Genomic DNA, 24,388 nt, shown 5'->3' with positions numbered 1-24,388 from the left:
ACTTGGCTGTGAGGGTCGAAGGGAAGAGAGTGGTTGACTATGAACTTGGGTTTCTGGTTTTATGTTTCCTGGAAAGGGCCTTTGTAACTCCCGTTTGCATTCTTCTCTCTCTAGGCTCAAGCAGAGAGAAGAACTCCAGTTATGAACCCTCACCCAAGAAAGTGAAATGGTCCAGCTGTTCTGGCACGTCTTCGTCATCCTTCTTGTCAGACCGTAACAGTTCTGGGTCTGAAGAGAACTTGAAGGCCAAAGGTAAGAGTTAGGATCAATCTGGCCTGACTCTAGATGGTTTAAAGGCGGGTCATCTGACAGTGTTTGGGTGCTCAGGCGTCACTCACACCTGCCTGGACCCTTATCCCAGCCTCCAGGTTGCCCCTCCAATCCAATCTCCACACAGCCAGAGTTGACCCCCCTCCCTCCCTGATCACAGTCACCTTCTGTTCCCATTGCCCCACAGTCTCACCCCTTCAACCTGGTATCTGAGACTCTGTGTGGCCTGGTTCCTGTCTTAGCTCTCTCCACAACCCCTGTGCACAGAAAATTTACTTTCTGGCCCTAGCTGGTTTGGCTCGGTGGATAGAGCGTCGGCCTGCGGACTGAAGGGTCCAGGTTTTGATTCCGGTCAAGAGCACATTTCCAGGTTGCGGGCTCAATCCCCAGTGGGGGGCATGTAGGAGGCAGCCGATCAATGATTCTCTCTCATTGATGTTCTCTCTCTCCCTCTCCCTTCCTCTCTGAAATCAATTAAAAAATATATTAAAAAAGAAAAAAGAAAATTTACTTTCTGGAGGTACTCTTAGGGGCCCTCAGCCTCTGGTCTTTGCCTGTCTGTTCCCTCAGCAGGGCACTCTCCCCTCCCTGCTCTGCTGGCACGCTGCCACTTTGCCAACACGCGTCAGACCTCTAGGACGCCTTTTCTGAGCTCCAGAGGCTGGGTCAGGGCCATCTCCTCTCCCCCGGAGCCTCTCTCTGTGCTCCTCGTCTGTGCACCCACAGTGCCAGTGCCAGTCATTGGAGCACAAGTGCCCTCTAGGCTCTCCTGGCAGCCAGCGAGTAAAGGAGGCTTGCGGACCACAAGCTGATCTCCCTCCCGGGCCCTGAGATCTGACGTCGCAGCCCTCCGTGTCTCCTCTTTGTCCCTTGTTATCCTGTAGGCCCCACTACCGCTGGCCATTCTGTGCCTTGGGGAGGTGGGAGGAATGGGGATGTTCATATTTTTTCCTGTGTCCACGTCCAGTTGATACCTTTTCCTCCTCACCACGCCATCCCATTCTCTTGCCAGTCTGGCAGCCGGTCAAGGGCAGGGCCACAGCCTAACAAATTTCTTTGTACTTAGCACAAGGCCAAGTCCTGTCTCGGGATGTTTTTTGGTTGAATGTCTAGAATGTCTTTCTTCCCCTGGCAAGTTCTATTCATTCAACAGGTCCGAACTCCAATGTCCCCTCCTTCTGGAAGCCTTCCCTGACTCCTCCAGGCACAGTCAGTCTCCTTTTCATATCTCTCTGTACTGCCTTGCCTGACGGCTGTGTCCAGGTTAGACTCCCCCACCTAAGTAGGGGCTCTGGTGGGAGGGGCCCAGGTCTGACTCATGTCTGGGTCCCCAGCTTTGTCACAAAGACCTGACCCCTGAGAGGTTTCAGGAACCATTTTGTTGTTTTTCATTGAACAAATGAATAAATGAACAGAACTATGACTATTGTCTCATTATTCATTCAACTTTTCTCTCCCGGATGCCCCTTTTCCTTGATTCCGGCCATCCTGCTGTAGGGATGTGGACCAGTCCTCTGACCCCCAAAAGCAGCCCGCAGATGAAGAAGAAAAGCCCTCAGACCCTGAAGCGGCGCCGTATGACCATCTCCATTGAGGCTTTGCCCACGGGGACAGTGGTGATGGACAAGAACGGACGATACTGGAAGCTGGGATCCCTGCAGACCAGGGACGACCAGGGCATGCTCTATGAAGGTACACCCTGTTTACAAGTGGGCAGGTGCTGGGCTGGGCCAGGCCATCTTGGAACCCGGGCAAAGGGAGGGGGAACCCCTTTCTGAGAATGAAAATGGAAGCCATATCCCAGCTGCACACCTGCCTCTAGGCCAGTGGTCGGCAAACTGCGGCTCACGAGCCACTTGCGGCTCTTTGGCCCCTTGAGTGTGACTCTTCCACAAAATACCACGTGCGGGCGCGCACGTACAGTGCGATTGAAACTTCGTGGTCCATGCGCAGAAGTCGGTTTTCAGCTCTCAAAAGAATTTTCAGTCGTTGTACTGTTGATATTTGGCTCTGTTGACTAATAAGTTTGCTGACCACTGCTCTAGGCAAACTTCTCTTAGACTTGGGACCACAAACTACCCGCTCACAGGGGCCACACAGGTGGAGTAAATGAGTGCAGGAGGCTGGGAATAAGGCAGTTGGGAGTGGCCAGCTGGAGACCGGAGTTCTTCGGCTCCACCTGCTGCAGTCATGTGGGAATGCAGGCCCAGTGTGACGGAGTGATAAGGACAATGATTAATCTTTACCCTGCAGAGATATAATGTCCCCCCCTCCAGCCCCACCCATATTTGGTTTGAAGGTTAAGACGGATGATGCCACACACCAAGCGGATAGGAAAGGTTTATTGCTTGCATGGTTGTCTGGGAGGAGCAGGTCAGAAATGTCCTGAGATCGCAAGGGAAGCCACATGGCCTGGGTTCTTATTGTGGTTAAGTGGTGGAGCTGAGGTGAGGGTTCCCACACAGGGCCATGGCCTCCCACGATTTGACTCTCCCACCAGCACCAAAGGAGGGAGCCTCGGCTTTCTTATCAGCTCGTGCAGATACGGGGCAAGAGGGGAAGAGGCAGGGCCGGACTTAAAAACTGTAGTCAAACATCAAATAATGGACACCTTGGCCCTAGCCGGTTTGGCTCAGTGGATAGAGCATTGGCCTGTGGACTAAAGGGTCCCGGGTTCGATTCCGGTCAAGGGCCCATGCCTGGGTTGCAGGCTCCATCCCAGTAGGGGGCGAGCAGGAGGTAGTCAATCAATGGTTCTCTCACATCATTGATGTTTCTATCTCTCTCCCTCTCCAAAATCAATAAAAATTTATGTATAAAAAATGACACCTTGTTATAATGAAGAAAATAACTGCTAGAGGTGTTAGTAATTATCACCCTAACATTTACTGAATACTTACTCAAAGCCAGAACCTGTGCTTAGCACTTTATGTAGTTCTGGGGTAAGGGTTTATGCAATCTTTTATAAAATTCATATAACATAAAATTCATCATTTGAAAGTCTACAATTCAGTGGGTTTTAGTATAATCACAATGTTATGCACCATCACCACTATAATTCCTGAACATTTCTATCACCCCTAAAGGAAGCCCCATACCTTTTATTTTTAAACTAGAGGCCCAGTGCATGATTGAATCATGCACGTGTAGGGTCCCCTACACGCTTTCGCTTTCGATCGCAGTGGAGCTGGGTGCCTGTCTGCTGGTGTGCCAGGCCTTTCAGAAGCCTCCAGCGCAGCGGAGGCTTCTGAAAGGCCTGGTGCCGAAGCAGACAGGCACCCAGCTCCCCAGCTTTTGATGGTCCGTGGTGGGATGTGAGCTCGCTGCCCCAGAGGCCCCTTCTGTTCCGCAGCACAGCCATGGCGCAGACGCTGAGCTCAGCGTCCCGCTGGCCCAATCGGCTACCCCAGCCACCCCGAGTCCCGCCCCCTGCGCCTCCCGCTGGCCCAATCGTGGGCGTAGCGGAGTGATGGTAATTTACATATTACCATTTTATTAGGTAGGATATATTTTTACTGATTTCAGAGAGGAAGGGAGAGGGAGAGAGAGATAGAAACATCAATGACGAGAATCATTGATCAGCTGCCTCCTGCACGCCCCACACTGGGGATCGAGCCCACAACCTGGGCATGTGCCTTGACCAGAATCGAACCTGGGACCCTTCAGTCTGCAGGCTGACGCTCTATCCACTGAGCCAAACCGGTTAGGGCTGGCACTATTATTTCTACTGGACCCTCTGAATCCTTGCATCCCTCTCAGGGGAGGGCTTCTTATTTTACAGACATGGCAAGGAAGGCCCAGAGAGGTTTAGCACCTTGGATAGTCACACAGAGTTGATGGCGGGACTGAACTTGAACCCAGGCTGGCCTGGCACGAAGCCTCCCTGTGGTGGCGCCACCAACAGCAGCAACAGTAATAATATATTAGTAGACCTGCTTCCCGAGGGCTGTCCTGAGTGTTAAAGGAAAGGGTGTGTGTAAAGCACACACTTAGCGCAGGGCCGGAGACATTGCAGGGTTTATAATGCTGAATGGGACAGCATGCAAGGTGCTGATGAGGAAGTGCCCAGGGATCAGTACCCGGGGAGGGGAGAGGAAGGAGGGGGTTGTGGCAGAGGCCTCGGCGCAGCCTGAGCTCGCCCCTGGGGGCTCTGGGGCAGAGGTGGTCCTTCATCAGGTCCCATGTCAGGCCAGCAGGGCTGGGCCTTTAGATCCCCTTGACCAGCCTATGGGCCACCCTGGATCTGCAGCTGAGGGACCCCCGAGGGGCTGCAGGCTGCATGTGACCAGTGGGGTGGGGCTGGGCTAAGGCAACAAGTCGTCCTGGAGGGGGAGCTGCCTCCGTCGCATGGCACTTACCCATATATGTAGACAAATGCAGAGTTTGTCAGGGTCCCCATGGGCACCCCAGGTTCCGTGATGCCCTAGGACAGTGGTCGGCAAACTCATTAGTCCACAGAGCCAAATATCAACAGTACAACGATTGAAATTTCTTTTGCGAGCTGAAAACCGACTTCTGCGCATGGGCCACGAAGTTTCAATCGCACTGTACGTGCGCGCCCGCACGTGGTATTTTGTGGAAGAGCCACACTCAAGGGGCCGAAGAGCCGCATGTGGCTCGAGAGCCGCAGTTTGCCGACCACTGCACGGGGAACACAGGGCTCTCACGCTGTGATCCATCACAGGGAGAGGACGCAGCCGTCGGCAAAGGGAGGCCAACCAGCATGGCTTCCAGAGCCCTCTCCCCATGGAGTCACACAGATGCACACCGAGGCGTGACAGCACGTGTGGCATGGTGTTGACCAGGGACACTCCTTAGAGACTCTGCACCAGGGTTTTTATTGGGGCTGGTCGTGTAGGCCCCCTCTGCTGGAACACACCACCATTCCAGACCCTCGGCCGGAAAGCAGGTGTTCAGCACAAGTTTGTGCACAGGGAGCCCCTCTGACTGGTTAGAGCTGTGGTCGGCAAGCTGCGGCTCGCGAGCCACATGCGGCTCTTTGGCCCCTTGAGTGTGACTCTTCCACAAAATACCACGTGCGGGCGCGTGCGTACAGTGCGATTGAAACTTCGTGGCCCATGCGCAGAAGTCCGTTTTCGGCTCTCAAAAGAAATTTCAATCGTTGTACTGTTGATATTTGGCTCTGTTGACTAATGAGTTTGCCGACCACTGGGTTAGAGCATGCCGGACCCTCCCGAAATCCAGCGAGGGTCGCCTTGGAGCAGGCTTTTCCAAGGAGAGCAGTCTCAGATCTGCTGTGTTCATAACCTTTTCGCAGCTGAATGTTCACAGAGAGAAAGAGGCGGAGAAAAGGAAGCTGTCTGAAAACACGGAGGAGCAGGTCTTGGAAACCAAGAGTGCACTGGGCCCTGTGGGAACCAGGGAACCCACATGGCTGCTCGTTGCTGGGAAGCCTGAGGACGCTGTCGCTCACTTTCCCTGTAGATCAAGCATGTCAGACGCGCAGCGGGCGGGCTGCACTCAGGCGGCGAGTTTGACATGCTTACTGTAGATCAGAACCTCGCCCATTTTGTCCGTCCACAGCTGAGCCTGTCTCCGCCTACGAGTCGAGTGCCCAGATACAAAGATTCTCGCTGAAACTGGTGAGTGGGCCTGGGGGGTGCCTGGGCCAGGGAGGGAAGAGCTGAGGGAGGGTCTGGGGCTTTGGCAAGGGCACCCTGGGTCTCCAAGCCTCTCTGTGGGCTGGGGCAGGCAGGAGAGCCAGGGGCAGTGGGACCTGGTTCTTCATCTCCCAGGGCGCTCAGAGGCCCTGCCTCTCCCACTTCCCAGCTCTGCGATCTGAGCATGCGCCTCCCTCTCTGCGCTGACTCTCCTCACCTGTAAGGTGGAGCCGGTAACAGCCACGTCAGGTGGCCCATCTGCCCACCACTGCCTGCCTCACCGCTGTATTTATTGAGCACCAACTACAATATAAAACGGTGCTGGGAGTTGGGGCTCAACAGAGAACCAAGCCGATGGGGTCCCTGTGCTGAGGAGTCAGTGAAGTCATGCCTGACCTTTTAGAATACAGGATACACGCACTCGAGGGGGCCAGAAAGAAAAAAACCAACGGAGAAAGTGAGAGCAGCCAGGCAAGTCACTTCCCTCAGCACAGAGGAGGTGCCTAGTAGAGGGCATGGGGGTGGTCGAGAGCCCCACCTCCATCCCTGAGTGCTGGGCTTGCTTATTTGTTAATCCTCACCGGAGGGTATTTTTTCTATGGATTTTTAGAGAGAGTGGACGGGAAGCGGGGGCAGGGAGAGAAACATTGATGTGAGAAAGACACATCGATTGGTTGCCTCCCGCACACACCCCAACCAGGGCTGGGGAACAAACCTGTAACCCAGGTACGTGCCCTTGACCGGGAATCAAACCCCAGGCCCTGTGGTGCTCGGTGTTTATGAGGACGTGCCCAGGGATCAGTACCTGGGGAGGGGAGCGGTACCTCCAAGTCTCCCCTGAGCCATACCGGCCAGGGCATGAGTGCTGGAATCGTGGGTGAGTTTTATTTCTTCAGATTTTCTCACGCACTCTCACCCCCCCCTGGAAAACTGGGACAGCTGGATTGGGTCCCTCTCCTGGCCCTAGGTGGATGGAAGCCTTGTGAGTGGTTTAGAGCGAGGGTTCCGGAGCCAGGCTCAGAGATAAGTAACAGCGCCTGCTTGTTGAGAGCCTGTTCCGTGCCCGACTCTGGGCTGAGCGTTTCCAAGCAAGCCTGTGGGGTAGTTACCTTGTTCCCCAGGGAGTCCAGCACTCAAGTTTCTTTGTTCACAGCTGTATCTCCAGTGCCCAGAACAATACTCAGCACATCGTAGGTGCTTTGTAGAAAGAATGAATGCATGACAGCTGGGATCTGAAACGACTTCTCTTTGACCCTCTGCTCTTTGACCCAGCTGTACTCGTTGTATTCAATTCATTTATATGGTTTTACTGCTGGGGGAAAATGACCCAATATTAACAATGGCCTTAGCAAAAATACTATTTTATTTCTCTTTCACTTAGAAGTCTGGGACAGTGGTCCAGGGCTGATATGATGGTTCCGTAACCAAGGGGTCCAATTTCCTTCTCTCTTGTTGCTCCAACATCCTCAGCCCATAACCTTCATCTGTGGGCTGAAATGGCTGCTCCCGCTCCCACGGTCGCCTATGCATTCCAGCCAACAGGAACAGAGGAGGAAGGGGAGCCTGCCCAGCCCCTTAAGGGCAGAACCTGGGAGCTGCCCACATCCTTTGCTCACATCCCCGTTGGCCAGAACTTGTCACGTGGTCATTCCTCACTTCAAGGGAGGCTCGGAAATCTAGTTTCTATCTGAAGGCCACGTGTTTAGGGAAAACTTGTAGGTCCCATCATAAAAGAAAGGAAAGGAGCCTGGGCAATGGGAGATAACTTGAAGTCTCTGATACGGGTTCTCGTGTAGCACCCTGGGGAATTTGGTTCCGATCTGCGGGACTTGATGGGGAACCTGAGTTGTTGCTGGCATTACCCAGGGGTAATACTTGGCCAGCAGTGATCTGGGATCCCTTGTCTAAGAGATTCCAGTGTGACCGCCTCCTCCCCCTCCCCCCCCCCACACTAGGATACCAAGGATGGGCGCTTGTTCAATGAGCAGAACTTCTTCCAGAGGGCCGCCAAGCTTTCGCAAGGTACTCTGCAGGAAGTGGGCAAGGGGGCAGACTTGGAGGCACCAGCTTGGTCAGAGCACCTGGCTTCTCCCTGAAAGTGTGGGGAGGGGAGGGGTTAAACAGAAGGCCCTGTCACCCCTCAGTCTTCAGGCCTCACAGGGCAGACAACATGGGCGGAGGCCAGCTCATACTAGCTCTTGAGAGCCAATTGTTAAAATTTCAAAATTAGCTCAAGCCAGTTGTTAAACATAGCCATTATTTAAATTAATTACATCAACTAACAATACAACAAATTAGATTAAGAAGAAGGGTAATAAATACTCAAAACTCATCACTTCATAATTATTTGTCTACATTTCTGGAAGGCAGCTATGCTCACCACTATACTACCAACGCAACTTATTTGTCTACATTTCTGTAATCTACACCTTAAGATTGTTTATGTCCTTGTACCTGGACGGTGAGAACAATACATAACAGTGTGCTGCTACGAATCCCTTCCTATCTCCACGTTCTGTAATGTCATGTCGGTAGCTTGAAATTGACCTTGGTGGGAGTGTTTACACCATAGAAATTGGCCAACACTACAAACCAGGGCTCTTTTCCCCTGGACAGCCAGCTGTTAAACTGTTATCAGCACTCCGCTGCCTCTCTTCCATCCCATGGAGATCCTGGAAGATGGGCTAACGTCTAGAGGCACCATGACCAGTTTAGATGTTTCCTGATCTTATTAGCTATACGTGTGAATTCAGAAGTTCTCCCGTTCTTATCCCGCCCACTCACCCCAGATTTGTATATTCTTTCCCCCATGTTTACCTCTTGTCACCTGCAGACATAGATGAGATTTCAGGGGTCACCAGGCCCACCCCGTGAGCACCCCCATTGTCACCCACCCATAGAGGTGGCGTCTCCGACCAGGAGACTCAGGGTCTAGCCTGGGCACAGACACACTCTGCTTCTGGTCTGAGAATGGACTGTTGTCCCCAAGGGCCTGGGACCAGGTGGGCTCTAACCTCTCAGGTCCCTGCTTCCCCTAGTGAACAAGTGGAAGAAGCTGTCCTTGACCCCCTTACTGGCCATCCCCACCTGTGTTGGTTTTGGCATTCACGAGGACAGGTACAGGTGAGTCGCTTAACTTGCCACCCACCCACTGGCCCCTTCCTTTCTCTCCCTGTCATGCGCTGGGACGTGGCTTGGGCTAGTTGCTTCCTTCCTTTCTCCTGCTTTGAGCCAGGTGGATCCCCCACCCATCAGAACCCTTAATCTTGCCTGGGACCAGGACCTGGTGGCCACCCAGCACAGTCCCCCCTCGGTGTCCCTTGTTCTGCTCGCTCCCCGGTCTTCTCTCCACTTGGGATGCTCCTGTCTCCCAGGTTCTTGGTGCTCCCCATGTTGGGGAGGAGCCTTCAGTGGACCCTGGATGACAACCCGAAGCACGTAATGCCCACGCAATCCGTTTTCCAGATGGCCTGCCGGCTGGTATGTATCCAGGGGTGCGCCCCCCCCCCCCCCCCCCCCCGTGCTGGTTGATCAGGCTGTTCCTTGGCACATTCAGCCCGGCCGCCCTCTACTGGACACTGAGGACGAGCACATGACTGACAGGTGACCCCCAGGCTGTTTGCTTCAGCGGGATAAGCATCACCCCCAGGGGTGTTCAGGGGGCTGTGGCCGTTGAAGAAGGGCCCCAGCCTCAAGGTGAAGGGTTCATTTGGGCTTCCGGGTGGAGGTCCTTTCTAAGCCAAGAGGGGAAATAGCAAGGGGCTGCGGAGAGTGGGAGTGGAGATGCGTGAGTCTATTCCAGGCCAAGGGTACAGCTTGGGCAAAGGCTTGTGTGGGCAAGAGAGCATACAGCATTGGTTCATTCATTCCTTCCTTTATCCGTCCTTTCCTTGGATATTTATGAGGTCCCTGCCGGGTATCAGATACTGTCCCAGGGGCTGGGAGCACAGCAGGGAGTAGCACAGACATGGTTTTTAGGTCTAGTTGGAGAGGATTGTATTAAACGGTTGCACAAATTGTGAAAAGGTCTCTGGATAGAAATGTCCCCCTGCTATGATGGCGAGTAAGAGGACCCAATTTAAATTGGGGGAGGAATGAGAGTGGCAAGGGAGGAACATACTAGGTGAGTCCCAGAGGTCTTTATGCTCAGTCTGCAGTGTGACGTGGTGGGGGGGAGGGGAAGGGATTGGTGTGGAGAGGTCGGCAGTGACTGGATCACGCGGGGCTTTGCATTACCAAGCTGAGGAGCTGGGACTCTGTCCTGAGGGCACTGGGGAGCCATGGGGGGAGTGGGAGCAAGGGACGGGCAGGATCAGCTCTAGAGGCAGAAGGACCCAGTGGGCTTTGTGGGGAGGGACTGGAGGGGTGCTGGAGGCCAAGTGAGACAGGACGAGGCCTGAGGAGAGGGGCCAGGCTATGGGGATAGAGAGTTTGTAGGACAAACAGAACTTGGTGGACAGTTAAGCCTTGAAGTGAAGGGGGGATTGGGATGTCATTGTGATGTAACTAACACCAAGGCAGTTCACTGTGAGCCTGGAGCTCAATGGAGACGTTGGAGTGAGAGATAAAAATATAAATTGCTTAACTAAACGTATTTCTGCTCTCTAGGAGAAATGAGAACTCTTTGATATACATGGGCATTGTGTGTGTGTGTGTGTGTGTGTGTGTGTAACAATAAGTAAGCAACTTTTCTCTCTCCTGAGTTTGCAATCAACTAAGAAACAGATACAAGAGATACATAGGAAACCAAATGTTAGCTTTAATGCTGAAATTTTTGAAGCCTAATTAGAAGATCTGCTCAGGTGTGCTGTCAGAGTGGACTTCCTAATGCTTCCCCCAGAATCAGTCAGCTTAAACCTGCCCACAGCCCCAGGCACAAGCAGGCCATACAGCGGCAGATCTCACAGAGGGGATTCATGCACCGGGCTTTGCATCAGAGCCTCTTTGTGTTAGTCTACTCACGGAGATCGCTTTGTTCTTCTTCCCCCAGCTGGATGCCCTGGAGTTCCTCCATGAGAATGAATATGTTCATGGAAATGTGACAGCTAAGAATATCTTTGTGAATCCCCTGGACCGGAGCCAGGTAACAGCCAGGTCCTCCCCACCCTGGGGCCTCTCTGGACTCAGGATCTCAGCTGTCTCAAAACTTCCATTTATTTTACAATGCTTATGGCAGACAAAGAATTGCTATCCATCATATATAAAGAGCTTACCTGAATAAATAAGAGATGAGCAACTTAGTAGAAAAGTGAATAATGGATAGGAAAAGCAGTTCATAGAAAAAAAAATCCACAATTTAGTTAAGTGTATTTTTAAAATATTCAACCTCCCTAAAAATCATAGAAATGGGAATTAGAACATACTACTTTTTACCCTAGGGTAGACAAAATTTTAAAAAATGGTAGTATCTATGGTGATAAAAGGATAAAAAGAAATAATTCTCTCTTTTTTAAATATATTTTATTGATTTTTTACAGAGAGGAAGGGAGAGAGATAGAGAGTTAGAAACATCGATGAGAGAGAAACATTGATCAGCTGCCTCCTGCACGCCCCCTACTGGGGCTATGCCCGCAACCAAGGTACATGTCCTTGACCAGAATCGAACCCAGGACCTTTCAGTCCGCAGGCTGACGTTCTATCCACGGAGCCAAACCAGTTTCGGCAAGAAATAATTCTTTATATTTTGTTGGAAGAATGAATTGGGCAACCTCTTTGGAAGAATTTGGATATAGCAGTCAACATTTTAAATGCATGTGTTTTTCTCTGCTGATTCCCTCACTCAGAGGCACCTGGCTGAGCCAGCCTCGGGCTGCCTCACCTGGGAAAAGCACAGCAGGGATGAGCGGAAAGAATGTACCTATAGATATGTACATACCACAGTGCTGTGCTTTTGTATGTAGCCATCATGTAAATACATGTATGGATTTTATAATATATATATCCATAAAGGCATATTTTTAGAAAAACAGCACACCACTGCTTCTTTTGAAAATAGTCTAAGAATAAATTTAATTTCTACAGAGAAAAAAAAGCATATTTTTTTGCCCCACCAGTTTCTCTTTTAGAAATATATCCTTTCCATATATTCATAGGACTGTTCAAACATATGTGTACAAATATGCAGTGTTCCTGACAATACTGATTATATTAGAAAAATATAGACTCCCAGTTGGATACTGGTCAAATAGTGTTTTAAAGTAAATTCTAATTTATTTTTTTTAAATGACAGAACTTAGCTTAAGTGGAAAAAAAAAAGAAAGAGAAAGAAGTTTAAGAAAGGGAGAGGTGCACCCTAGCTGGTTTGGCTCAGTGGATAGAGCGTTGTCCTGTGGACTAAAGGGTTCCAGGTTCGGTTCTGGTCAAGGGCACATGCCCGGGTTGCAGGCTAGATCCCTGGTTAGGGGCCCCTGGTTGGGGGCATGCAGGAGGCAGCCATTCAATGATTCTCTCTCATTACTGATGTTTCTATCTCTCTCTCCCTCTCACTTCCTCTCTGAAATCACTAAAAATAAATATTTTTTTTTAAAAAAGGGAGAGGTGCAATATATTGGTCCAGGGAGTGGAAACATTGAGGACTTCGCTGGTTTCGGGCATGGCTGAACCTAGGCACACAAGCCCTGTCCTTGGGAAACTGGCTTTTCCATCTCTGGGTTCTTCTTGTTTGTGCATTGGTCATTGTCGGGCAGGTTCTTCCCTCATGGTGGCAAAATCACCCCCAGTAGATCAGGCTCAAATCCCCTCAGCGTGGCAACCCAGTGGAAATAGATGAGGTGGGCCTCACTTCAGTTACTAAGAGTGGGAGAGAGAGGATCCCAGAGAAAAATCCTAGAACTGTATTAGAGCTCTCCAGAGAAACAGAACCCACAGAATGTACAACAAGAGACTTACTGTAAAGAGTTGGCTCACGCAGTCATGGAGACTGAGAATCTCAAGATGTGCAGTTGGCAAGCTGAAGCCCAGGAAGTGCTGATGGTGTAGCTCTAGTCACAGTCCCAAGGCCTGGAAGCCAGGAGGGTTGACTGTGTGCGTTCCTGTCGGAAAAGCTGGCAGGCTTAATCCAAAAAAGAGCCCATGTTTCAAGTCCAAGGCCGGAAAAGACCAGTGTTCCAGCTCTCGCAGTTAGGCAGGGAGAGTTCCCTCTCAGCCTTTTTGTTCTATTCAGGCCTTCAACTGATTGGGTGAGGCCCATCCACGTTAGGTAGAGCAATCTGCTTTACCTAGCCTGTGATTTAAACAAAAGAAAACAAAACAAAAAATGATTTGAAACAATAAAAAACTGTTATTGGTGGTTACTTCTGGGCAGTAGGTTAGGGGGCTGTGTTGCAGTAGGGATAGTTGGTTTGGGTTCTTTTCACTTCACACTCTTCTGTCGGGCGTGTGGTTGTTTCAGATTACACCCACGATTGAAATGTCTAATTCCAGAGTCCAGCCTCCAAACGGTATGGCTTCTCCCCACGCCCACACAGGTGACCCTGGCAGGCTACGGCTTCGCCTTCCGCTATTCCCCAGGCGGCAAACACGTGGCCTACAAGGAAGGCAGCAGGAGCCCACATGAGGGGGACCTGGAGTTCATAAGCATGGACCTGCACAAGGGATGCGGTAAGAGGCCAGAGAAAGGGTTTAGGACTGTGGAGACACGCTTTTCATATGAAAGCAGCTCTAGGTTTTCACAGCCACAGACAGCAGATGACCAGACATGGGGGTCATCTAAGGGAGCCATGACCGGGATTCAGAATTAAGAATGGGTGGGGTTGCCAAAACCGGTTTGGCTCAGTTGATAGAGCGTCGGCCTGCAGACTGAAGGGTCCCAGGTTCGATTCTGGTCAAGGGCACGTGCCTTGGTTGCGGGCACATCCCCAGTGTGTGTTTCTCTCTCATCGATGTTTCTAGCTCTCTATCCCTCTCCCTTCCTCTCTGTAGGAAGTCAATGAAATATATTTAAAAAAAAAAAAAAAAAGAAAAGAAAGAAAGAAAGAAAGTTGTGGGTAGTGGTTCAGCACCAAGGACAGAGGGCTGCTGGGCACCAGGAAGCTTGGCAGATCAGGTCCCGAGGTTCCGATTCAGGATCTGGTGTGGACTTGGAACACGAGAGTTGCCCCAGAATCACCCAGGAGAGCTGTTGAGGAAGCAGTTGGCTATCTGTGTCCGAAACGCAGGACTGAACTCCAGACAGAGACTCAGGTGTCGACAGGATCTCAGGAGTTGTCAGCCAGAGCCCTGGGAAAGGAATGAGATTATCCACGGGGAGTGTACAGAGGGAGCAGAGAGCCTAGGGCAGATTCCGTGAGGAGGTCTCAGCCCCTCTTTCCCAGATCCCATGATACCATGGCCATCCGTGGGCCGGCCTGCGTTGTCCCCCCAGACTGGGCTCTGAGCTCACCCAGGGAAGGTCTGGCACAGTCAGCTCTGTGTTTGTTGAGTGCTTACACAAATTGTCTAAATCATGACAGTTAGGTTGCATAAGAAAAATAAAACCCATCAATAAAGTAATTAAAAAAATAAAAATAAAAAGGAAAGAAAAATAAAACCCAATGGTCTTTGCTCCCCTGCTGAGGCTGTATTCAGTGTCCTCCCTCCTGGGCTCCCTCATGCCCTGTTCTGTGTCCTCTGTAACTCAAGTAATCCCCTGATATAACCATCTCCCCCATTAGACTGAAGGACTGGGACCCAACCAAACTCTGGTCTACAATTTGAGAAATTGGATGGGGCCTGGCGCACAGGGCTCTGCGGGCTCATTGAACGCATGAGTGCATGAACGAAAGAGAGTAGATGGGGAGTGAGCTAGTGAGTGCGGGATGAAGGGATGGTGAGAGCGTGAATGAGAGTAACAGAGGCTCATGAGTGTGAGTAGGTGAACAAAGAGTGGATGAACAGGCAGAGCCCATGTTTGGGTGGTTGGGTGTGTGAGTGCATGGTTGAGTCAGTGAGAGGGAGAAAGGAAGGGGGTGGACGTGGCAGTGAGTGGAGCCTCCAGCCTGAGCTGCGTCCTCTTTTCCTCCCTTCCCAGGACCCTCCCGCCGCAGCGACCTCCAGTCCCTGGGCTACTGTTTGCTGAAGTGGCTCTACGGAAACCTGCCGTGGACAAAATACCTTCCCAACACCGAGGATGTCATGAAGCTGAAACAGAAGTGAGTCTGGGGTCAGCAGAGCCCAGCACGGGCCCAGCACCCATGCAGCTGGGGCAGAAGCTCCGAACCCAATAGGGAACAGATTAGGGAGGCGCTGTCCAGGCCTCTGCCATTCTCAGGCGTGCTCTGCTGTCTGTTCCAGCAGACAGAGCGTGGACTCTAGAGCCACGCTGCCTGGGCCAGACTCCGGCCACACCACTGCAAGCCTCAGTGTCCTCAGTGAGATGGGATCCTATTGGCACCCACTGCGGGGGGCTGTGGAAGGATTCAGGGGAGTCAGGCACACAGCACTCGGCAGAGAGCTAGCCTGTAGAAAATGCTCACCGTGCCCTAGACACCATGACTCATTCCTTCCTTCACGGGCATGTGGGCAACCTGAGCAGTTAGGTCTGGCCCCTGCCTCAGCATCAGACAACACCAGCCACCCGTGTTCATTTTTTAAAATTTATCTTTATTGTTGAAAGTATTACAGATGTCCCCTTTTTTCCCCCACTGACTTCTTCTACCCCACTCCCACTCCCTCCCCAGGGCTCTACCACACTATTGTCTGTCCATGGGTTATACATATACTAGAGGCCTGGTGCACGAATTCGTGCACTGGTAGGGTCCAGCCAGCCCCACCCCAATGAGGGGGATGATTGGGGATGGGGCCAGCCAGGGGGAGGGGCTACAGATGGTTGGCTGGCTAGCCCCACCCCCCAGTCAAACTCCTGGTCGAACTCCTGGTCGAGGGGACAATTTGCATATTAGGCTTTTATTATATAGGATGCATATAAGTTCTTTGGTTAATCTCTTCATGCTCCCTCCCTCCCTCTGAAGTACATCAGTCTGTTTCATGCTTCAATGTCTCTGGATCTATTTTGTTTGTCTTCACACTTCCCCTCCTCACCTCTGCATGCAAAACCACCAGATCCTGCTAGTTCCGGGGTTTTTTTTAGACATTCAGTACCAAGGACAGTACCCTGGACAGTACCCCGTTGGCTGCAAAAGGAAGTGCTGGGGTATGAGGTTCAGCACCAAAGACAGAGGCACCTGTTTGCAAAGGGAAGTTGGAAAGTGCTGCATGTGGGGTTCAGCACCACGGACAGGCCACCTGGGCTCAGGGAAGTGAGCAAAGGGGGCTTTGGTCCTCAGCACCAAGGACAGTCAGTGAACAGCTGGACACAAGGAAGAGCGCATTGGGTCCATGGTGCTTCTCAGTTCTCAGCGTGCAGTGCCAAGGGTTCATCTTGAGCCTCTCTCGTTTTATTTGTCCCTTTTATGTCCCCCATCCTCCTTCTCTCAACCATGGACACCCACTCAGACAGGCTTAACACATGTTCTACTGATACGTTTGCTTAAATGTATTTATATCCTTAAACTTGCATGATGACCGTGGTACTGTGTGTGTTTGACTCGGATAAATGGTATTCTCTAAATCCCGTCTGTTTCTGGCTTTTTTCACGCAGCACTGTGTCCTTCAACTTTAATCTCATCATGAATTGTGCACGGAGTTTACTTCATGTTTGTATAGACATGTCTGTGTCCTTGAACAATGTCTGATGCATGTATTTCGTTTGCATAAGCAGTACTCTGCTCTAAATTTCATTCTTTCTTGCTTTCTTTCCCTCACTGCTGTATTTTGTAACTTTCAGCGACATTGCTAGTTCACTACCTCTGAATACTTCTCCTACATTTGTTTAAATGTATCTGTGTCCTTGAAATATATTCACGGTGTTGTTGGGTGTGTGTTTGGCATAAATGGTCCCGAGCCCTGAACCTCATCCTCCTTCCAGTTCCAGCTTAATCGTCACTCCCCAGGGAGCCCTTCCCTTCCCGCCTCAGGTCTCCTGCTTGTGCACGCCCAGGGGGAGACACGTGCCCCTGTCCATTGGCCCGCTCCTCAAGGCCTGTTCAAGGCTAACGTGTACCATTCCCTTGTCGGCACCAGGGACTGTGCCCAGTGCGTCTCTGCGTCGTCGTCAGAACAGTTCTGAAGTAAGTGCAGTGATGATCTGAGGCACAGAGAGCTTAGGTAACCAGCCCAGGCCACACAGCTTCCAGGCAGAGGCGCTTAGACTCACACCCAGGTCATTCGGCTCCAGAGAAGACCCTTTCCCCGCAAAGCCAGTGTCTCCCGAGTGTGGGGGGCTCATCTCGGGTGGACGGGCGGCGTTTGCACACAGCCTTCCTCCCCTGCGCAAACAGGTGTTGAGCACCTACCATGCTCCAGGCTCCATTCTAGGCCTCAGGGCACAGGAATAATACGACACACATCCTGGCCCTGGGGAACTCACACCTGTTGGTGGGAGAGACGGTAAAGAGGTAAAGAGGGAAGCACAGGGCATGTCAGAGGTCCGACTGGTGGGTGGTCAGGTCAGAGCCTGGGGCCCACCCGTGGGACCGTCAGGGCGTGGGCATGTGCCGCTCTTTTGGATTTGACGGCCAGGGCGGGTCTCATGGCAAAGGCGACGGGTAAATCCCTCCCAGAAGGGCGGTGCGGCAAGGAGACCTCACTGTGGTGCTGATAGGCCCTAACATCTCCGCAGAAGGAAGGAGGGAAAGAGACGGGGCGGGGGAGGGGGGGGCGCGGAAGCCTTCACTCCCAGGCTTCCACACGCAGCCTCTGCGTCAGAAGCCAGCTGCAGAGCCTGCCAGGCACGAGCCACTGCCTGCTCCCTTGGAATCCATTGTCACACTGTTTTCTGGTTTCTCATTTCTGAAGTGAAGCCAGGTGAAAACAGCGGTTCGGAGCAAGTAGCACAGGCAGCGGGGTGTCCTGCCCGGGGGCTAGCGCTCAGTGAGACTGCAGTTCGCGACCTGCCCCTTTACCTTTCTGTTGTGTTAGGGACAAGGAGACCCCAAAGCACTGTGGCTCAGATGAGGTAGATGTTGACTTCCCTCTGGCTAACAGTCCTAAGGTAGGAGAACAAGGGTGGCGGGTGCCTCGGCCCCCTGCAGCATGCCCACGTCCTCTGGGCACTAGCTCTGTTGCCACGGTCTCCCATTACTTTCATCTTATTTTTTAAATATATTTTTTTTATTGATTTCGGAGGGGAAGGGAGAGGGAAAGAGAGAGAGAAACATCAATGATGAGAGAGAATCATGGATCGGCTGCCTCCTGCATGCCCCACACTGGTGATCCAGCCCGCAACCCGGGCATGTGCCCTTGACCGAAATCAATCCCGGGACCCTTCAGTCCGCAGGCCGACGCTCTAACCACTGAGCCAAACCGGCCAGGGCTCCCATTCCTTTTAAAGGGCAGGACCAGAAATGATATGTGACTCTCAGCCGCCCTGTGCTACAGTGGGCTTGGGAAGTGTCTCTGCCTGTGGCTGCTGACCCTTGGGATTCTGCCTTTAAAGAGGAGAGATGACCTGGGGGCAGGGAGCAGATCCTCCGCGGTGCCATCTTGAGTCAAATTTCCGTGAGGGCAGGGGCCACCTCCACGGTCTTCATCGCCGTGTTGCTCACAGCCCAGTGCTTGGCCTGCTGTGAGCGCTCCTGGAACAGCTGTGGAATGCATACACGAGCCTTCATTCTCAGGCCCGGGCTTCTGTGTAGACACACGGGTCAGACAGGCACGCCCCAGCCGTGCAGGGGTTCCCGTGCTGGAGGAGACACTGGGGCAGGAAGCAGACTCTGCATGTGATGTGGCGGCAGCCCGCAGGGCATTGTGGGAGCAGAGGGAGGTACGTGGCCTGGCCTTGGGCCGAGAGGAGCCTGACCAGTCTGTAGAGAGCAGAGTTCCCCCAGACAGGCAAGGGGAACAGGATCTCCAGGTGAACAGGATAGCACATGCATGACTCCTTCATCCATCCATCCATTCAGAACCTGTTTTCCTTGGGCATCTCAGTGCCAGCCTCTGTGCTGGGAATGCTGGGAATCAGCCACGCAGACCTCCTGTCGTCAGTGAAACCCCTGCTGAGGCTCCCTCCGCTGAATCCTCTCTCCCTCTGCTTCCCCTGACCCCTGAGAGCAGTCATCTCTCCCGGTCACTTCTCTCCCACCTTCCCCTTCCCCAGAGCTCATCGCTGACCTCAGTGCCTCACTCAGAGGCTCTGCAGTTGCCTCGTTGATGCAGAGTATATGAAATAAGTCTCAGTAGCCATTAGGTTTTATTTTTTATTTATCCTCACCCAAGGACATACGTTGTGTTTTTTATTGACTTTAAAGAGAGGACAAGGGAGAGAGAGAGAGGGAGAAACATCAATAGTTGCCTTCCGTACACACCCTGACTGAGGACCAAACCCACAACCTAGGCATGTGCCCTGACCGGGAATCGAACCCGAGACTCTTCGGTGTGTGGGACGATGCTCCAACCAACTGAGCCACCTGGCCAGGATGGTCCTAGTCATCCTTTTAATATTGATGGTTTCAGTATGAACAGCAGTTCATTCTAGGGCCCCTGGTCCCAACCACAGCCACAAAGGGGGGGGCAGGCATGAAAAAATGCTCCTGGGAGAGGAGATGTGGGCGGTGACATAGCTGTCCTTCTGGACCCCGCAGTCACCAAAAGAACCACGAGGGGGCGATGTTGGCACGTGCAGGTTTCCGGGAACCCTGCCTTCTCTAGGACTTCTTGCTGGTGTGTGTGGCCTTTTCCCATTCGTTCAACATTGATTCCATTGCTTGTACATCCCAGTTCATGACAGAATGAATGACTAAAGGACACAGAAGGGACAGTGTGGTGCGTGAAGCCCCCCGCTGGGAAAGCACAGATAGGACTCAGGTTTGGTCCCTGCCCTTGAGGCTGCAAACCGGACGGGAAAGCCCCACGGACACCGACAGCGACAGGCTGCTGTGGGGAGGAATGCTCTTTCGGGCCGTCACTCACTGTCTCATTCACTCCTTCACCACACACATCCTGTGGCTGCGGGAGAAGGGGGCCAGACCCAGCCCTTCCTGTGTGTGTGCCCTGCCAGTTGCTGTAGGGCATCCGTGGACCCGTGCAGAGGGTGCCGGGACATTCAGGAGGGATTGGCTTCCTCTGCCTGGGCAGGAGGGGGTGGAGCGGGGTAAAGCTTCCCCGAGACCAGCCCTTGAGCTGTGTCCCGAAGGGGAACAGCCACTGAGTGGGGTCAAGGCGGGGAAAGGCCATCCAGGGCAGAGGGAGCATTTTGTGCAGAGACCAGAAGATGCAGGTGGATGTTTGAGCTGTTTGGGGGACTAGAAGAAGTTTAGGGACATCTGTAATACTGTCAACAATAAATAAATAAGTTATATATATATACATATACATATATATACACACTGAGTGGCCAGATTATTATGATCTCTGAACGCATAATAATCTGGCCACTCAGTGTATATCCTATATAATAAAAGGCTAATAAGAAAATTGTCCCCTCGACCAGGAGTTTGACCAGCAGGCAGGCCAGCCAACCGCCCATGTCCCCTCCCCCTGGCCAGGCTGGCCAGACCCTACCCATGCACGAATTCATGCACTGGGCCTCTCTATACACACACACATACACACACTGAGTGGCCAGATTATTATGCATTCACAGATGTATACAGCTGGAGCATGAGATGGAAGGAGGCAGGCAGAGAGACAAGGCCAGAGGAGCGGGCATGCGTGCCAGGGGCTTTCCTGGGGAGCCCAGGAGGGCTGTGAGCAGGGAGGGGCAGGGGCGGCCCTGGGTGTAGAAAGACTCTGGGGCCATGCACAGGAGGCTGGGGAGGAGGCGGAGGTCCAGGGAGAGGAGGAGGCCTGAGCTGGGCCCAGAGCCATGCACAGAGGGGGCTTGGGGACTTCTGGGCCGTGAGGGAAGGAAGGGCAGTGCCCAGTGGCCGGGTGCACACCTGGGAGCCAGCCAGTGGTCCAGGCCCGTGAAGGTACAGTGCATGGAGCACAGGACGTGGGAGAGTTTCCGTTTTTCCCGAGTGGTCCGAGGGGTGGGGTGTGTGTTTATATATGTATGTGTGTACAAATGTTTGTGTGTGAGTAGATAGTCTTTGTTACTCACAGATTTCATATTTGTGAATTTGCATGTTCTCTAACATGTATTTGTAACTCCAAAATCAAACTTTGCAGTGTTTTCGTGGTCGTTCTCAGACACTCGCAGTGTGGAGGAAAAAGATTTTTTAAAATAAATTTTTAATGATTTTTAGAGAGAGAGGAAGGGAGGGGGAGAGAGAAACATCAATGTGAGAGAGAAACCAATTGGCTGCCTCCTGCTTGCACCCCAACCAGGGATCACACCCACAACCTGGGTATGTGCCCTGGAGAGGAGCCAGCCGGCAACCTTTTGGTTTCCGGGGCAATGCCCAACCAGCCACGCCACACCGGCCAGGGCTCAGAGTGGAGAAAACGAGGAGTCGCCTGCCAGCCGTGATCCCTGCTGAGGTGGAACGCAGTGCCGCTCCGCTCCGCCCCGCCCTTCAGGCTCAACGCTCACACGTACAGCATCGTCCTAACGAGGCTTGTTTGATGACACATGTCTCACCTTCTTGTGCTTCTCAGTGCAAGGAGGCTGGGGTGTGCTTCGCAGAGGAAGCACGTGTGTGAGTTAGATGAGCTTCCTTCAGGCACAGTGAGCTCGATGTGCGTAAATCCACGTGATAGTAAGCGAGGTGGGTTTAAACCCCGAAAACGAGAGGATGCAGCTTCCATCAGTTGATGAGAATGTTGTGACCAGAGGCTCATGGGAACCTAATGCTGTGCTTCCCCTCAAAGCCGATTCAGAATGTGCTCATTCAGTGTTTGAGGCGACTCTGTGGGCCACAGCTACCGCGGATAACAAGAGTCAACTGTATGGCGATGAGGCGTTTTGTCTAAAAGGCTGCTCTCCCTTCCCCGAAAGACCTTTGCATGTACCTCTGTCCCGTCAGGTTCCTGAGCACCCCGGTGGCCCTCGTGGGACAGTGCAGTCACTGGATTCGGCCCTCAGGTATGTCCCAAAGGGGGGTCGGGCGGGGCTGTGACAGGACTGGGGGCTTGGATCCAAGTAGAGTCGCCTCCCTTTAACACCCCTTTGTTGTCCTTAAGTCTTTCAAATTGCGTGGGTCTATACGCTCATTGTAGAAAAACAAAAATATTTCCCCAAATTCGGAAGTGTGTCTGAATAATAATAATAGCAACACACACAGCTATGTGATTTTTTTTTTAATGAAATCATATTCTATATATTGGTCTCCAGCTTGATTTTTTTTTTCTTCATGTAAGAAGTCTACCTTGGAGATTTTCTGTGTCAGTATTTGTAGAGTTTTTTAAAATATATTTTTATCGATTTCAGAGAGGAAGGGAGAGGGAGAGAAAGATAGAAACATCAATAAGGAGAGAGAATCACTGATTGGCTTCCTCCTGCACGCCCCTATTGGAGATTGAGCCTGCAACCCGGGCATGTGCCCTTGACCGAAATCGAACCCAGGACCCTTCAGTCCGCAGACCAGTGCTCTATCCACTGAGCCAAACTGGCTAGGGCAAGTCAGCATTTTTAAAAAGATATGTTTTTATTGCTTTTAGAGAGAGGAAGGGAGAGAGAGAGAGAGAAACATCGATGTGAGAGAGACACATCCAATGGTTGCCTCCTGACTACGGCCAGGGTTGGAACCTGCAGCCCAAGGTATGTGCCCTTGACCAGGAATTGAACCCACAACCCTGCGGTGTGCAGCCGACACTCTAACCATTGAGCCACCGGCTGGGAATAAACCCTCTTTGAAAGCCAATCCCTCCCACTGGTGATTTAGGCTGTTTTGTTGTGTTTGGGGTTGTTGTTGTTTTTCCAGTAGTATTTCTGTAGAACCTCTAAAAGCTCCCTAAACAGGAGACAGGCCCTAGCCTGTTTGGCTCAGTAGATAGAGCATCGGCCTTCAGACTGAAGGGTCCCAGGTTCGATTCCGGTCAAGGGCACATGCCTGGGTTGCGGGCTCGATTCCCAGTGGGGGGGCGTGTAAAGGAGGTAGCCAATCAATGATTCTCTCTCATCATTGATGTTTCTGTCTCTCCCTCTCCCTTCCTCTCTGAAATCAATAAAAATATATTAAAAAAATAATAATAATAAACAGGAGACAGAATGAGACAGACACGGATCCTCCAGGTCTATAAGGGCTCACTTTTTTATTGATTTGAGAGAGACAGACATGGATTTATGGTCCCATGTATTTATGCATTCATTGGTTGATTCTTGCATGTGCCCTGACCATAGATGGAACCCACAGCCTTGGTGGACTGCAGTCACACTCTGCCTGGCCAGGGCAGGGCTCCCTTTGTTGTTGCTGCTGTTGTTAACCTTCACCCGAGGATATTTTTCCATTGATTCTTAGAAAGAGGGGGAGAGACAGAGAGAGAAGGGAAACATCGATGTGAGAGAGACACATCTATGGGTTGCCTTTTGCACGCCCCAACCAGGGCCGGTGATCGAGCCTGCAACCAGGGTACATGCCCTTCACCAGAATCAAACCCAAGACCCTTCAGTCCTTGGGCCAATGCTCTATCCCAGGCGTCCTCAAACTACAGCCCGCGGGCCACATGCGGGTGTTTTTGCCGTTTTTTTTTTTACTTCAAAATAAGATATGTGCAGTGTGCATAGGAATTTGTTCATAGTTTTTTTTTAACTATAGTCCGGCCCTCCAACGGTCTGAGGGACAGTGAACTGGCCCCCCGTTTAAAAAGTTTGAGGACCCCTGCTCTATCCACTGAGCCAGACCTGCTAGGGCAGGGCTCCCTTTTTATTTATTTTTTTATATATATATTTTATTGATTTTTTACAGAGAGGAAGAGAGAAGGATAGAGAGCTAGAAACATCGATGAGAGAGAAACATCGATCAGCTGCCTCCTGCACACCTCCTACTGGGGATGTGCCCGAAACCAAGGTACATGCCCTTGACCGGAATCGAACCCGGGACCCTTGAGTCCACAGGCTCTATCCACTGAGCCAAACCGGTTTCGGCAGGGCTCCCTTTTTAATTGCCTGACACCCTTGGGTTCAAATGATGGCTCTGCTGCTCAGGTCACTCTCCCCTCCAGCCCTTGTTCTCGCTCCTTAAAGGAGCCCCTGCTCTAGCTCCACAGTCAGGCAGGCCTGCTGGAGCCAGCCCGTGGGCTGCAGTGGGAAGGTGGGCCTCTCTGAGCCGCAGCTAGTGTAGAAAGGGGCCAGTGACAGCCCCGCCTCCGGGGCTGCCCAGAGAACGCAATACAGAGGCCTCGGCCCTAGGCACACGAGCCTTTTCCTCCAGACCGCAGGCCTGCAGTAGGCGCTCCCCGGGTGGGGACTGTCGCGACTGTTGTTTTGGTGTCATAATCAGCACTTTTTAAAAGAGCAATAATGGTATTGTGCTTATTTAGTGGGGGGGGGAGCCTTTATCATTTAAACCATGTCCCGGGACCTGCGTCTGTAAAGCCAGTGAACTGTAACAATGTAAGAATTGTTCTAAATGTAAGAATTG

At 51.9% G+C, this 24,388-nt stretch overlaps 1 protein-coding gene across 4 annotated transcripts in view; it reads left to right on the top strand.

The window, feature by feature from the left end:
- VRK3 (VRK serine/threonine kinase 3) overlaps positions 1-24,388 on the top strand; it is a 38,251-nt gene that overhangs the window by 9,494 nt on the left and 4,369 nt on the right. For all 4 annotated transcript variants that reach the window (XM_079800583.1, XM_079800582.1, XM_079800580.1 and 1 more), the window contains 10 exons: positions 115-252; positions 1,768-1,962; positions 5,815-5,873; positions 7,847-7,913; positions 8,930-9,014; positions 9,266-9,371; positions 10,882-10,974; positions 13,358-13,490; positions 14,899-15,019; positions 21,833-21,891. In XM_079800583.1, coding sequence (XP_079656709.1) covers positions 115-252; positions 1,768-1,962; positions 5,815-5,873; positions 7,847-7,913; positions 8,930-9,014; positions 9,266-9,371; positions 10,882-10,974; positions 13,358-13,490; positions 14,899-15,019; positions 21,833-21,891 — 1,056 coding nt within the window. The remainder of the gene's footprint in view (positions 1-114; positions 253-1,767; positions 1,963-5,814; positions 5,874-7,846; positions 7,914-8,929; positions 9,015-9,265; positions 9,372-10,881; positions 10,975-13,357; positions 13,491-14,898; positions 15,020-21,832; positions 21,892-24,388) is intronic.

The sequence above is a fragment of the Cnephaeus nilssonii genome, assembly GCF_951640355.1.
Source record: "Cnephaeus nilssonii genome assembly, chromosome: 20".
Lineage (NCBI taxonomy): Eukaryota > Metazoa > Chordata > Mammalia > Chiroptera > Vespertilionidae > Cnephaeus > Cnephaeus nilssonii.
This window is presented reverse-complemented; position numbering and strand designations above follow the sequence as displayed.